The 15,111-nt window shown below is 37.8% G+C and overlaps 2 protein-coding genes across 2 annotated transcripts; one reads left to right on the top strand and one right to left on the bottom strand.

Annotated features, from left to right (window-relative positions):
- Positions 1-3,121: 3,121 nt before the first annotated feature.
- On the bottom strand, positions 3,122-10,834 carry LOC108088719 (neprilysin-3). The gene is made up of 9 exons (XM_017186662.2): positions 10,699-10,834; positions 9,973-10,089; positions 8,801-8,963; positions 8,611-8,731; positions 8,113-8,427; positions 7,411-7,905; positions 6,105-6,934; positions 5,049-5,191; positions 3,122-4,987 (listed from the first exon to the last, which is right to left on the bottom strand). Exons 1-9 carry the CDS (start codon positions 10,738-10,740, stop codon positions 4,841-4,843), a joined length of 2,373 nt encoding a protein of 790 aa, XP_017042151.2. The 5' UTR covers positions 10,741-10,834; the 3' UTR covers positions 3,122-4,840.
- A 3,129-nt stretch (positions 10,835-13,963) lies between these two features.
- LOC108088581 (galectin-3) lies at positions 13,964-15,111 on the top strand. Its single transcript, XM_017186430.2, has 2 exons — positions 13,964-14,072; positions 14,597-15,111. Exons 1-2 carry the CDS (start codon positions 14,003-14,005, stop codon positions 14,989-14,991), a joined length of 465 nt encoding a protein of 154 aa, XP_017041919.1. The 5' UTR covers positions 13,964-14,002; the 3' UTR covers positions 14,992-15,111.

The raw sequence follows: 15,111 nt of genomic DNA, 5'->3' as shown, positions 1-15,111 counted from the left end.
TTCCCGGCCATAAAAGCGCGAAGAAATCGAATGAAAGTTGCCCGGAACCGCCAACATTCCACGTTCATGTTTTCGAAATTGAGGCATAAAACATTTGCCAAACGCTAGAGCTAATAAGCCACGTTTGCATTCGACTCAATCAATCACAAAGTTTGGAATGCACTTGGAAACATGGGGGTTATTTAATGGGGAAATTATCTAGAACAATAAAGTTATTATAAAATGCAAACCTTAATAACATGCCCAATCAAAAAATACTGTTTGCATAAATAATACTAATAGTTACGTGCAATGATGAATATAAATTATAAGAATATAAATTTAGGAAGTCTTTTATATTTTTTTTGGACGTAAATATTAACGGAATTATATCATGCTGATACTTTTAAGATGTTTGCTATCTTTCAACAAACTTTCAATCAATCAACCCTAAATTCTTCTCTTTTAGTTGTAATAAATATTAGAAATTACTACTTTGCCATTTTAATAGGACTAAACAAATGTCACTATATTTTTTTTATTTTGCCATGAATCATGATTTTTCTCTGAGTGTTTCACCTTATCCGTAGACCTGATTTCGGGGCCAGAAGTCAAGCCCCGAGGGCGAAACACATTCTCATACATTACCTTACGTTTTGCCGGTTCTGCCGGCGACTGCGCCCTTCCGTCATCCAGCGTGTCATCCAGTTATTAGCCAGAAGTTCAGCCACTGGCAGACACTTAGCCTTGGCTTTGCGGCAATTCATTTAAATATGCAAATTAAGGGGCAAGTAATTAAATAAATTAAATGTTTTCGAGCCACGCCGCAAATTCACAAAACTTATCTGCCGCCCACGGCGCCCACTCATCATCATTCGGTAGAAACAGCAGCAGCAGCACCATCGCCATTTTCACCATTTTCCATTCCACATCCTCTTTGTGTCATGTGCTAATTTTTGCATGTTGATTTAAATTAACATAAATAAACAAACGAGCAAATGAATGCCTGAGTGAGTGCAGAAGGGGGCTTTATGGACGTGTCCACACCGAAAACATATGCATATTTACCCGCAAACCCTCCAAAAACTCACAAACACACACACACACACTCGCCTTTATAACTTGCCTGCATAATAAACAATAACAACAACAACAACAAGAGCAGCAACAAACATCAATAATAATAACAACATTAATTGCACATACACTCAACCCAATGGCTAAGCACTTGTTATTTGGCCGAGTCTTCAAATTGTTTTGTTTTCATTGCCCATTAATCATTTTAATCGCCGAGGAATGCGCACTTTCGAAAACAATTCAAGCCGCATGTTCCCACTTCAAATTTTCCCTTTTCCCTTTTACAAGTGCAGAAAATTACCGAAGGACTTAAAGATAAACAAACAGATTGTGGAGGAATTGCAGGATTTGAAATAATTATGGCTAATGCATTTGTCAAATGGCACTTCATTAAATTTGTTTTCCTAATTATATTATGTCGCAATTTTCTTGTTTTTCATTACAGTAATCAAGTTTATAAATAAATGTGTATTTGTTTCCTTTTACTGATATCCCTTTGTATATGTTGTACAAATTGTACAAAATTTAAATGAAAAATGATTTTTAAATAGAAATTATAAATCCAAGAACTTTTAAAAACGTTAAAGATTTTAAGCAGGTTCCCCTAAAATTTCTTTGTTCCTGACCTCGGTGATTAAAAATAAATACTTTTCTCCCCTCCATTCATGATCCATCCTTTCACTCGAACGTCTATAAAAAACAGTGGATAAGGGTTCGAGCAAAAAGGTGATTAATTTCAGCACTTGGTAACCCTAGTCGCCCGGATTTTTTTTTGTGATTTCACCATTGTGATTTCTGGGGTCGGCGAACATGCATTTCTTTTAGCGACGACCTGCGATTGCATTAATTATCCCCAGACAGCCCGATGACATCATTCAGTGGCCAAAGGAAGCTGTCAGTAAGTGCGGCTGCCTAATTGCCATTTAAGCAGGCCCATTTTCATTTCCACTTACATTTCCATCTCCATCGCCCATCGCAATCTCTAACATTTTCATCCATCTGACCCCTCGTTTGCGTCTTTTGTGTTCGTCCTGCTGAATCCGAATCCTGAATCCTGAATCCTTGCCGGCGGTTTCGATTGGGGGAATGCGATAAGACATAGACGAGGACATGGAGGACATCCCCAGGCAGGATTTATGAGTCGACATCGCTGCCACTAAGCAGCTTGAATGCTTTTGCGCACATTCAGGTTGCCAGGCAGCCGGGATAAGCCGCAAATGATAAAAATAGGCAAATGGTTGAACTCTGAACCCCACCTTTGCCTTCCTCCGCCTCCTTCGCCTTTGCCACCATTTTTTTCTTATTTTTTTTTTTTTGGGTGGTTGGGTGCTAAAAGCACCTGAAAACCTAACCACCTTGGCCACCAAAACCACGGCCACGCCCATTTGAACGTCGATTCTTTGTGGGCGCAAAAATGTCTGGCTAAAACTTGCGCATGACATGCGAACAAACAAGTGCCATAAATAAATTTAAATTGCGCTAAAAATCGCACGCTATTATTATTATTTATTATGTAAGCAATTTGCTGGCATTTTTGTGCACACTGTTGTTGGTTTATGTGTGTGTGTGTGTGTGTGTGTGTGTGTGTACGAGTATGTGCGCCTGTGTGTGTGTTTTTGTGGGTGGCCTTTGTGTGAGTGCACAACAACGACGAAAAGTTTATTAGAACTTTGTCATAAAGTCAAAGTTCGAACACTTTAAGGAGAGTTTGGGAGTTGGCAGAAATTTCTGTAATTTTTGGTTATTTAATGAAGGAAGTTTACTGCATGTTTGGAAGGGAGTTTTGCCCAAAGGGTTTGAAAACAATTTTGAAATAAATATTTAATAATATTACGTGTCACACAGCACAAAAACAATAAAATTCAGGAAAATATTTGTACACATTTCTAATTAATATAAACTGAACTTTAAAGTGTTATTTGTTACATTTTTGTTATTTTCAGATGAGCTTATGATTTATTACGGCAGGGATAATAAACTAAAAGCCATCCTTAATTAAAAGTATAGCCCCTCTTACCTCATATATTGTAGATATATTTTTTTACCAAATAAATAGAGTAATAAATCAGAGTAGTGGATATCCCATAGTCGGGACGTTCGACTATAGCGGTATTTATTTTTCCTTTTTTGCAAATGTATACATGCACATATACACTTTATTAATAGACAATAAAAATAATTTGCATTTAAACATTCAGTTAATGTATATGTAGTTTGTATAATAATAATATTTTTCATACTTGTATTATAGTTATCAATTCTTCGTCTATCGTATAATACATATATAGAATACAAAAATCATCTGCTTGATATTTCCACCCGGAGGGGGGGTTTAAAATAGTACATCCCCATACAATTTCCCCCCCTTCCCATGAAATGAGTGGGAAAAATAATAAATGCATGTATAATACAACAACAAAATGACTTTTTAAAAAACCCCCAAATTTTTGTTCTGTGACCGCGCCCCACTAAAATATCGCCTACATTCAGAATTAAGTGATCCAATAAAATAAGAATCAAAATAATTTAAATGCATTGTTCGTATGTAAAAATACCAGATGAATTGGAAAACATATAACTGAGTTAAGATTCGATTGTTTGGCCGTATTGTCTACTTAGTTTGGAGATTTGTGCTTGTGTTTGCTTTTAATTTTTTGTATCTTACAGCTAAGCTTTGGATTGATTTCGATTTGTGCCTAGTTAAATTCCGTAGATTTACTTCTTTGGTGTTGGCTCTTGTTAACATCATCTTAGACTGATATGTTTTTCTTTCGTGGAAAAGAAAACGCGTCCGATTTGATTGGCTATATAATCTCAAGATCTGAGCAAATAGTAGTTAATGGTGTTTATAAGAATCACTTCTTTCACACTCCAGCCTCCAATTATTTCTCTTTTTTTTTTCTTGTCGTAAATAAATCAGCAATAAAACTTAGGATAAATAATACATATCAAGTTGCAGCGAATGTGTTTCTTTTTTTAATAAGTGTTAAACCTAATCACTCGGTAGTTTCCTCTGCTCTTTGCCTCTCACTCTGTAACTCTATCTCCCTCACTTTCACTCACGCACTAGCTATCTCCCTTCCACACAATTCAAGTATGTAATTCCTATCCTTCAACCAGGAACTTTGGAAAGTAAAGTTTGAGATTTTGGTTTAACATGTACCATACACAAAAATATAAAGCGGGCACAGAAAAAAAACCCTTTAAATTAGTTTCTCTTTGGGCCACGAGCTGTGAACTTTGTATCATTATAATACAATATACATTGATAGTTCTACAAATAGCTAAGTTACAATTATCGTTTATCGTTATCGTTATCGTTATCATATCTATATATATATATATATATTTATATATATTTATATATATATCAGCCCCCATTGTTTGGGTGTGTGATCCACTTGCTATTGGAATCCAGATCACACGAAAACCCATTCATTTAGTTGGTAGCTCGTGCGTTCACATTCAAATGTAGTTAAAGGTCCCCGATGATCCTGCTCCAGGATCCAGGATCCAGGATCTCCAGACCCCCGTTTTTTTGGAGCACGAACATTATTTTATCGTCAGCTTCTATCATTTTCATAGGCACAATGACTGACGGTCTTTCGACATAAAATTCAAATGGCAAACACAAGTGGAATGGAGAACAAAAAAACATAGAAAATAATACAATTCCCCGGATTCACGGGCTACTTCCATAGTTATAGTTGCTCGACTTTGGCTATATCTTTGGCTTCTTTTTCTTGAGATCGCGTTTACCAAACCTCGCACTTTTCGGTGGGGTTCATTCGCTTGCCGGGCTTGCATTGAAAACCTCGGCGAATTCCTTCATGTTCGACAATGTGCCGATCACCCGGAATTGCGATGGCGAATGTGGATCCTTCTCCATTTGCAGCAGGTTCGTCTCGTCCGTGGTGCTGGAACACCACACCTTATAACACAACCATCTTATTAATAAAATTAATTATATATTTAAATTAATAAGTGCCTACCTGTGCAAAGGACACGAAGAAGAGCTGCGAGTGGGTGAGATTCAGACCCGGCAGCTTGAGGACATCCACATCCCTGGTGCTTTTGGTCCGCTGGTAGGCGTGGTAGGCCGCCTTCAAGCCCCCGTTGTCGGCTATATTTTCACCTGGTTGCATGAAAAACAATCATTAGTTATCAATGGAATTCAACAGTTTGAGAATATATATTTTAGAGGAGTTAAAAGTAATATTCTATGGCCATCATCATTTCTATAAATAACTAGAGGTCCTGTGCCCGCTTCGCTGGTCAACACAATTTAACAACATAATAGTCAATGTTGCACGTCCAATTCCTATTCGTCTAACAGCAGGCATTATTTCAAATTGTTTAAGCTCGCTCTATTTTTTGTTTAAATATTTTTTTACCGACTTCATCGATACACAAAATCAACGCAGCTATGATCTTTTTTTTACATACAACATTGTGTACATCTGTTGAGCCGCTAGCGACTTTTCCAGAAGGTTTTCCCAAAATTTTCTTATGCTTAAACCTTCTTCTGGTTCTAAGCTATCTCCCTACCAATTTTCAGCCAAATCGGTCAAGCCGTTTTCATGTGATGCGATTGCGCACATATTTTGTCTCCATTTTTATATATATAGATTATTTAATAATTTTTAACTCGATTAAAATAAACTAATGAAATCCACATTTAATAACAATCTATTAACACAAGCTTATAATGACAATTCTTACTAAAAATAATTATTTTTTAGATTTTCTGTAAACATTTATTCTGTTGAATTGGCAACAGTGCGTATGAGCAATTTATATGCATTGCTCATACGCACTGTTGCACTTTTACACACATGAAGAGTAATGACGCTTTAGTCTTGTTAATAGTTTAAATAAATTTAATTTTTTTTTTTTTTGAGATATTTAAATCAGCATATTATCAAATTTAAAGAATTCTATTAAAAACAACAAACAATAAATGGCGAACAAGAAGTTACTTTTTAAATTACGGCTCTATTTTTTGCTTCATTTTTGTTATTTCCTTGTTATTTCTAAGGATCACTCACCCAGCGTCTGCTTGCCGTTGAGCGTGCGTCCGTTCATTTTGTAGCCACTGTACTGGCGGGCGATGCACTCGGACTTCTCGTTGAACCGCTCGATGCTCTTTGAGTCCCACCAGCGATTGATGTTGCCGAACTTGTCGTACTCCCTTCCCTGATCGTCGAAGGCGTGGGTCAGCTCGTGACCCATGACCACGCCCATGGCCCCGAAGTTCAAGCTCTTCGGGTTGTTGATATCGAAGAAGGGCGTCTGCAGGATCCCGGCGGGGAATACGATCTGGTTTTTGGTGGGCGTATAGTAGGCATTCACTGTTTGCGGGGTCATGCCCCAGTTGGTCTTATTAACCGGCTGATCGAGGCGCTTTAGATTGCTCTTCAAATTGTAGATGGCCACCTGAATGTTGTTCTCGAAATATGCATTTGCTGTAATGTTCAGTTCGGCGTACTTCTTATCCAACTCCACGGGATCGAGAATGTAATCGGGGAAACCAATCATATCCGAGATTTCGTTGGCTTTTTCGATGGCCTTCTCCCGCGTCTGCTTGTCCACCCAGGTGAGATTCTGGAGATTCAACTTGAAGGCCTCGCGAATCTCACTGATCATCTGCTCGGCCGCAGGCTTAGATTCCCCATGAAAAGCCTGTCGCACGAAAATCGCACCCACTGCGAATCCGACCACGTTGTTGGTATCCGAAACGCAGTACCGCCAAATCTCCTCGCCGCCGTCGGATCCCATTAAGGCTTTCCTCACTCCCTTGTAGGCATCTCGGAATGGCTTGGACAGACAGCTGGTCAGAGTGCGAACCGCCTGCCACACCAGATAGTTGTTTAGGATGCTGAAAAAAGAATAAGTGCATGAGAATTAATCAATTTAATAATAATAAATTAATGTAAAGAAGGAGCAACCGTAGCCATCAAATAATAAATTTTTTGTTAATTGAGTTCAATGTTATTTAAATATTGATTTATATATTTGAGATAGTAAACCTTTACTTTAAATATATTTAAGATGTTAATGATGGCAATGAAATGTGTTTCATACATTAAATGAAGCATGTAGTTCTAAAAAAAATAGAAAAGAAATGTTCAATGAATTGTACAACAGTAATCGTATCAATTATATTTTTAATGTCAATTAAGGTTGGGGTATTAAGGTGGCGTATCTATATAATAACTGATTTTAAACGTGACCAATTTATTAATTAAGAGCCAAGCCATTATACATTTCATAAGTGATTATAGCAAACTTACTTGCCCTTATTGATTATTGTTCATTGATATTACAAAGCTCATATTAGTGAACTCTACTCACATTTTGCCCTCCTCGGTCTTCTCCATTTTGAGTATGATGTCAGAGAGGTTCTTCAGGAAGTCTGGGGCATAGACCACCACCACCTCGTCGTCGGTGACCCTTCGGTTGACCATCTGCATGGCGTTGTCGAAGTGGTCCGTCCAATTGAGGAAGGGCGCCAACTTGGCCAGTTGGCGGAGCTGCATGGGATGGTACATGGCCTCCTCATTGCGACGATCCTCCAGAGGAATGGTGATGTTCGCCAGCTTCTTCTCGAAGTTGATCACGCCGATCATTTGGGCTCGGGCATCCGATTCGTTGGCGCCGAGGAGAACGCACACCTTGGTCATGTACTCGATGTACTCATTGAGTACTTTGCGGTGGTTGTCCGTCTTGTTGTTGTAGTAATCGGCGGTGGGCAAGGTCAAGCCACCCTGGTCGATCTGGATGACATGGCGCGAGGAGTTCTTGTCGTCCTCCCCGATCGCCCAGCCAAACAGGCAGTTGAAGTTGTATCTAAAAACAAAAATAAAGAATTATTAAAAAGCTCTGCAAGGAAAATCTATCATGGGATAAATTCTAAGAACAAAATAAAATAAATTAAAAGGGTTTCTGCTGGCCACAAATAAAAATTTATATAGCAAATATGCTATAACTATTTTATCAAATATCTTTCATTCTTTAGGATTTTCCCATCTTAATTAATCATTTAATAAGTCTCACTTATTGTGCAGTATTTTGAGAGTATGGCCCATTGTCCAGTTGGTGACGTTGTAGCCACTTTTGGTGACATTCCATCCTCCGATTTGGAGCAGCAGATCGTTCATGGGCTTGGCCCCCAGCTTCTCCATGTGCTCGTCCGCATCCAGACAGGATTCGTAATAGATCTTCGCCTTCCGCTCGGCATCCGACTTGAAACTCTTCGCTGGCTTCTCCAAAACATTGCGAATGACCAATTGGTTCATCTGCTCCAGCTTCCCAAAAGTGCCCCACGTCGACTTGCCCTCGGGAATGGGGTTGTTCTTTATCCACTGATTACTGTAATGAAGAATAAAGCTTTATATACCAAGCAATAATATATTTTTAACAATGTAAAAATAAAAAAAGAGGAAATATATATTTGATAAAGAACATTTCCAACCAAAAATCATTAAAATGGATATACCTATGCTGTATCCTTGAATCGTATTTGAACCATATATTTATGGGTAGGTAACTCACCAAGAATATCCGTAGAAATCATCGCAGGGATCCACTGTAACGTCGATGGATTTGAGGATTTCGCTCGAGGCGAAAATGCAGTGCTTGTTCAAACAGGGAAGCTCGTTTCCCGAAGGACACTCTGTAACCAAAAATGCATAATAAATTAACTAGGTATTCTTCTAACCATTTAATCGAGTGAAAACTGTACCCTTTTGGTGCGGCTGGACATGCAGGACATGCTTGGTGGCATCGCTGCTGCCCCCGTCTGTAAAAAGGACGATCAAAAGCGTGAAGATAATGATGGCCATTACAAAAGTGGTGATGAGCAGCCATTTCTCCGTTTTGTTTCTCGATCGCCAATTCCAAGTGGCCTATAACATTGCAAAAAGTAAATTAATATACATCACCCCATCATAAAAGAAGCGCGCATCCAATAAATTTTTTCTTTCAATTGGAAAGCAAGACGAAAGCGGTTCAAATGAGTTCAAACTTGTTGGCATAACTTGCACATTAGATCAATCGAAGGGTTTAAAGATTTTGCGACAGAATTTATGTATTTGCTTACATTACATTTGTATTGTTTTTTCCCTATTCATTTGTTTCAATTTTCAAGTGCGCACAATAATTTCGTTAATTGTGAATGTGTTTATGTATATCATACACACTATTTTTCGAAATCGAATACGTACGACACTTCAATACAGTCTTCTTAGAAAATAAATAGTAAAATGATGACAACAATAGATACATATAAATAAATTACAAGTTTTTTCACTACTTCATAAAAATATAAAACTTGAACAGAACTTTTCAGCAACAAATAAAAATATAATATGTTACAATAGAACTGAAGAGCCAATTGTCTCTCAAAGTCAACGTAACGTTAATAAGGGTACCCGCACAATATACAAATGCTACTTATATATATGCATGCTTTTCACTGTCAGATGGAGTATAACCCAAACAAACAAATGTGAAAAGCGTTTTCGTTGGCCTCAATTGGCTCTTTTCTGAGTCACGGCCACAAAGATGAGGATCGTCTTTGAATTGCTATGCCTGTATCTAAATTACAGATCTGTGTAGGTTAACCCAGAGTTATGGAGAGAAATAATACGCTTACTTAGCGTATTTTAATTTCAGTTGGAAGCTTACAACGTAATATTGAAATAATAACTGAAAATAAACTTAGAGTAATTTTGAACGATTTAAAGTAATGAAATAAAATAGTAAAATTAGGTTTACTATATCGTACAGAACTTGCTTACAATAATTCTAATAGCTTTAATCGGGAACAAATCTAGTTTTCAACAATGTGTAAATAATCCAAATGTATATAGTGACATATTTTATATATAGAGTATATATTAATTTTTTACCCACCCGTGCTGTGTGGTAGCGTATTTGAAGGCCAGTATGTCCGGTCGCCTCGTTCAACTGAATACCGCCGATTGAACTTGAATCGTCTTCCGTAAATTCGGTTTGCTTATAGCGGGTCATCTAAAAGTAATTTCGGTTTTGAGTATATCAGATATTCAAATTGATAAAGAAAATCCAAAGAAATATGCGGGTTTCTTTTATTATTTAACGCGCTTGCTTCCAGGGAATAATACAGAGCGTCTGTGAATTTTGGAGAGCTTTTTCGCGAGTGGCATGTGTCTGCGATTGTTTTGCTTTATTTTCCTCCCCCGCATTTCCCCCGCCCGTTTCCCAGTTTTCATTGGCGCCCAAAGCTCTTAACCCCTGTGTCAGCATACATTTTATCTCAGATAAGCCGGCGTTTTCTTAAGATATTTGTTTATATTCCTTTGTTTATAATCGTTTCGGAAATTGTTTATGCTTCCACTGAAGATTGGATTGATTATGGAATAAAGTTCTTTTTTTATTTAACACTGTGACCGCGATAAAAGCAGTTGTAATTAAAGGGAAGTTCGCTTGCTAATAATCTAGTGACGTCATTGATTTATTATTAATGTTTGATAACACTTCGTTTAACTGTTACACTTAGTTATTAAAATACTCCAAGTCCATTGAAGGGTTAAGCCCGGCAAAATTAGACTCGAAAAATAATCTTAATTATATATATATAGATAAGTAGATAAAGTGTACCGAAGAGCAGTCGGTCAACCACATTTTTGGCAATCTAAACATTATTTTATTGTACTTTCGTTTGTTTGTCAATGTTTTTATTCGCTTTTCCCGAGATATTACGATATGATAACAGAACGCGTCGCGATGTTCAGCACTTCGCAACTGAAAAGGCACTGGCACGAAAATTTGTTGTGAGAGCTTTCAAGCATACGGCAAACCGACCATTTATAAATAGATACATATATACAGATACATATATAGTATGTATATATTGCCCGAAAAGAAGAATTCGCGTTTGTAAACAATGACATCTCAGCTTGCATGTTTACAATATTTTGTATACAGTTAAAATGCTAAATAATGAAAATTTTATGAATGGAAAAACATGGCACTCGATCAAAAACTGCATGCAGGCTGGCACAAAAGAAAAACGATGGCTAATTTTGGCACAGTGTTGTGAATAAAATGTAAACATTTACATTTAGCAGACTGTTGAATGTAAACAGGCATTAAATGGCAGAATGCCTAACGAGCACTCCTTTTTTTCAGGCTTCCAGCCAAAAAGCCAATCAAATTGGCTAATGTATTTGTAAGAAAATGGGGCGAAGTTAAGGGGAAATTGGGGAAAATCAACAGGAATGATATTCAATACATGATATTATACACTTCGCGGGGATATTGAAAAAAAGGAGCAATAATCGAAACAAAATTATTGAAGTGTATAACTTGGCAAAGCTCGATTTGCAATTCATAATTTAATTAGCTAGTAAATATGAATTTTTTTATTATAATGTGATTATCTATGCAGTAAAAAACTTTTTAAGATTTTCAAGAATATTTGTAGTTGAATTATTTATAATTTTCATTTTCAATAAAACCTTAAAATATTTTTAGCAAAATTGCAAAAGTGTTTAAAGTCAAGAAGCGAAGTCAGTAAACGGATTGTGTGTCCCTTTTGCCAGGCAACAGATGAGCACCCTCGAGAGTCCTGCGAATCGTCGCAATGGGACTCGACTTAAATTGCATGGAGTGGAAAATCTGGCGGGATGAGTCCCCTCAATACGCCATTATCTGCAGGAATGCCATTTCCCTTCTCGATTTTCCGTTATTGTATGCCATATGGTGGAAATAAATCTTAAATGGGAAACCCTGCTGAATTTATAGTGCAGTTTTTGCCATTTCTCTATACCAATGGCCATAAAATCGCATGTTTAAGTGTGTGTATTTTTGTGTGTATGTGTGTGTGAGGGGAGGAGGAGATTTCGGAGGCGTGGCAGGAGTGCATTTATTCAATTGCAAACGCAATTACAAACTAGGAGTTTGATGGAAAAGAGAGAGAGGGGAAATGGTTTGCTGGCACGCAGTAATTCTGATATCACACACACACACTACCAAACTTTCTCTCTCACACACACACACACACATTCGCAAAGAGAGGAAGATAGAGAGGGAGAGAGCGCGAATGGCCTACCTTTGCGCTCATTTTTTTTATGCGGCCGAAAGAAGGCAATGCAATTTTTCCAGCACCCTACGCTCGCTTTTCACCACCCTTTTCCGCGATTTTCCGCTCCTTTTTCCTTTGCTGTTCACTTCACGCAAACTATTGTCGATGGCTGCTTTTTGGCCTAAGCAAACCGTTTTTAATTGGAGACTCGATTATTAAGCATCTTGCTCGCGAGCAAACAGACCGCTCTGAGCCACTAAACTGGTCAAAAGTATCCAGCAACAAGGCCAACACGAGCCAGCAGCAGCGGCAATCGCAGTCGAACTAGCTTTTCCTCTCCATTTTCCCGAGCTGCTGGGGCGGCGGGTGGTTGGACTCCCCCGAAACTGCGAAAACCATAACACAAACGTAGTAACTGAGCAAAACGCACACAAACAGAGAGCGAGATTCGAACCCTCCGCCAGAGAATTTTCTTCCGTGCGCAGGACTCGTTTGCCGGGTGGCAACGCTCGCACCATCGATGCACTGCTTCATTGCCTATCGATTAAAATCAAAGCATCGAAGGAAACAGAGCTTACAATGATTATTTTTTTATCGCGCCAGGATGTAAAAAATGAAAAGAAGATAGCAAAAATGTTATTTTCAGAAAGTATAAAGTATTAATATGAACATTATTTCATAAGAGCTATTTATTTCATCAACATTTAAATGAAATATTTTAAATTGAGATTTATTTTTTGATAAATATTTTTAATAATACAAATATTTGCCTCTCCTTGCTATTTAAAAATATGCATAAAAATGGCAAAACAAACTTTGCATAACAAATACAAAAAGTCTTCAATGAACTTATCAGTCGAACGGTAAAACTCACTATTCACGTTTACTATCTTCGCTTCTCCCGACTGAAAAAAATCAAATAAATATGTAATATGTACTGGCATATCGGCCGACCTAAATTTGCCCAACGTCAGAAGCGAGAAAGTGAATAATTTTCAATGGCCCTTTGAATTGTGTTGAGTTTGAGCTTCTCGTTTCCTATCGGCCCGGCAAATCGTAACAACGTGCGGCATTGTGTACTTGCCCCCTGCCACCTTGCCCCTTCTCATCCGGAAAGGTGTGAAATGGTTGGAAAACAAAAAATGCAAATACGAAAAAATGTAACCCAGAGAGAAGATTAACCGGCTGAATGCAATTCGGGCGATCTTCAAAGCAAACTGACTCTGTATTTTCCTCCAGGGCAAATCAACATTGAGGAAAAAAGCCCCGCTTAACCCCCCTTAACCTTGGCCCCTATTCTGCATATTATTGATGACCCAACAAATTAACGTGTTCTACAAGGAATTAAAAAAAAATAACACGAAATAGACACTATAAGATTCGCACGTCGGCAAAACATTTTAACTGCTTCCACATCACATTGCGTGATTTGAATTTGAATTTGAATTTGAAATTGAACTAATTTAAAGCCTACGTCGAACTTTTAATCCCCTTTAAAAAATCTAAATAAATAACGTATAAAACTGAAGTGTTTGATAAAATTCTTATGCTATTTAAAACAAATACAGGTAATATATTCAGAACTATATATAAAAGATTAGAGGATTTTTCAACGACTTCAGTTTTCGTTATGCAAAAGTTCCTATCTTCATTAGTTCGATCGTTCCCTGGTAAATTTACTTCCAACCCCCCGCAAATTGAGTGGAAAACACTTAAAATAAACAGCAACAACAATAACAATAACAAAATGATGATGACTCGCAACAGCAAACAGCGATCGTTGCTATTTTTCGAGAGCCAAGCCTGGGAAACGAGTTTAAAACCGTCGCCGGCACTTCGTCAGCGGTTTAGTTTGAGTTAAGCGCGCGATCGGTAAACATGTCGAATTTAAACCGCATTTTGAGTGGCAGCCTAGTGATTTGCCTGGCTCTTTTCGAACTTAGAGCGGGTGAGTTACGGGAAATATAGTACCTAGCGGAAAAGCTGGGAAAATCTATAACAAAAGGAAAAAAAACTGGAAAAAATAAAAAATACAAACGAATACACATCACAATAAACTGCGAATCTGAAAATCTTCGAGCACCGAGAACGAGCAACAACAAACGAATAACAAATTCTAATAAATATGTATAAGAAAGCTGGATATCTGTTTTCACTTAAAAAAAAAAAAAAACATAGCCAAAAACGCTATACCCAAAAATAATTTTTTTTTAAGTTTAAAAGTGAAATTTTTAATTGAATAGATAGTAAAGAAAATAATGCACAAAAAAAGTATTAAAAATCTTTAAGTTCAATAAAAACAAACACATGATTTCAGATGAAGTTCTACTTACATAAGTTCAACTTCTCGCAATTAAAGCTGTTTAAAACCAGAAAATCTTTTAACTAACTAACAGACTTTGTAACTAAGCTATCAATTACTGATCTTGATAGAGATTTTTCACTTACACGTCTGTATTTATTAATTTTTAGTGGATGCCCAAGCGGGAACGGTTCACTGGAACAATGGAAACGCGGCTGGCGTGGGCGCCTGGTCGAATTCCCAATCCGGCGGAATGCATCCGCCGGGCAGCTTGAGTGGCCAGGATCCGCAGTACAGCTACGGATACGCCGGGATCGATTCACGAGGACCTTATGGAGGAGCGGGGGGCAATGGAGCGTACTACGTGAGTGGAACGGATGAGCACGGAAGGCCCTTCTCCTACGGCAATCAACCCGGACAGCCGGGATACATGGGAGTGCGACCGGATCCCAATTACCCGGGTTCCTATGGATATCGCAACTCAGCAGCAATCGCTACCAATTCAGTTAACGCGGCTTTGGCCTTGGTAATTGGTTTGGCATTGGCAGCTAGAATGAGACTCTAATGCGGTTCCAGCGCGGGAACCCTTTATTGTGTGCATCGTTTTTTTTTTTACCTAGTTTCTAAGCATAATTTATGTAAATTCGATAAATATGTGCATCTTTGATTTAATAAAAAAAAACTA

Source organism: Drosophila ficusphila, unplaced genomic scaffold (assembly GCF_018152265.1).
Source record: "Drosophila ficusphila isolate 14025-0441.05 unplaced genomic scaffold, ASM1815226v1 contig_198, whole genome shotgun sequence".
NCBI classification, from domain to species: Eukaryota; Metazoa; Arthropoda; class Insecta; order Diptera; family Drosophilidae; genus Drosophila; species Drosophila ficusphila.
The sequence above is the reverse complement of the archived record's forward strand: the minus strand, read 5'-3'. Positions and strand labels throughout refer to the sequence as shown.

Coding starts and splice junctions, on each gene's coding strand:
- LOC108088581 (XM_017186430.2), top strand. CDS start 14,003: ATGTCGAATTTAAACCGCATTTTGAGTGGCAGCCTAGTGATTTGCCTG. Junction 14,073..14,596: donor TCTTTTCGAACTTAGAGCGG/GTGAGTTACGGG, acceptor ATTAATTTTTAG/TGGATGCCCAAGCGGGAACG.
- LOC108088719 (XM_017186662.2), bottom strand. CDS start 10,740: ATGTTTAGATTGCCAAAAATGTGGTTGACCGACTGCTCTTCG. Junction 8,964..9,972: donor TACGCTACCACACAGCACGG/GTGGGTAAAAAA, acceptor GCAATGTTATAG/GCCACTTGGAATTGGCGATC. Junction 8,732..8,800: donor TGTCCAGCCGCACCAAAAGG/GTACAGTTTTCA, acceptor TTTTGGTTACAG/AGTGTCCTTCGGGAAACGAG.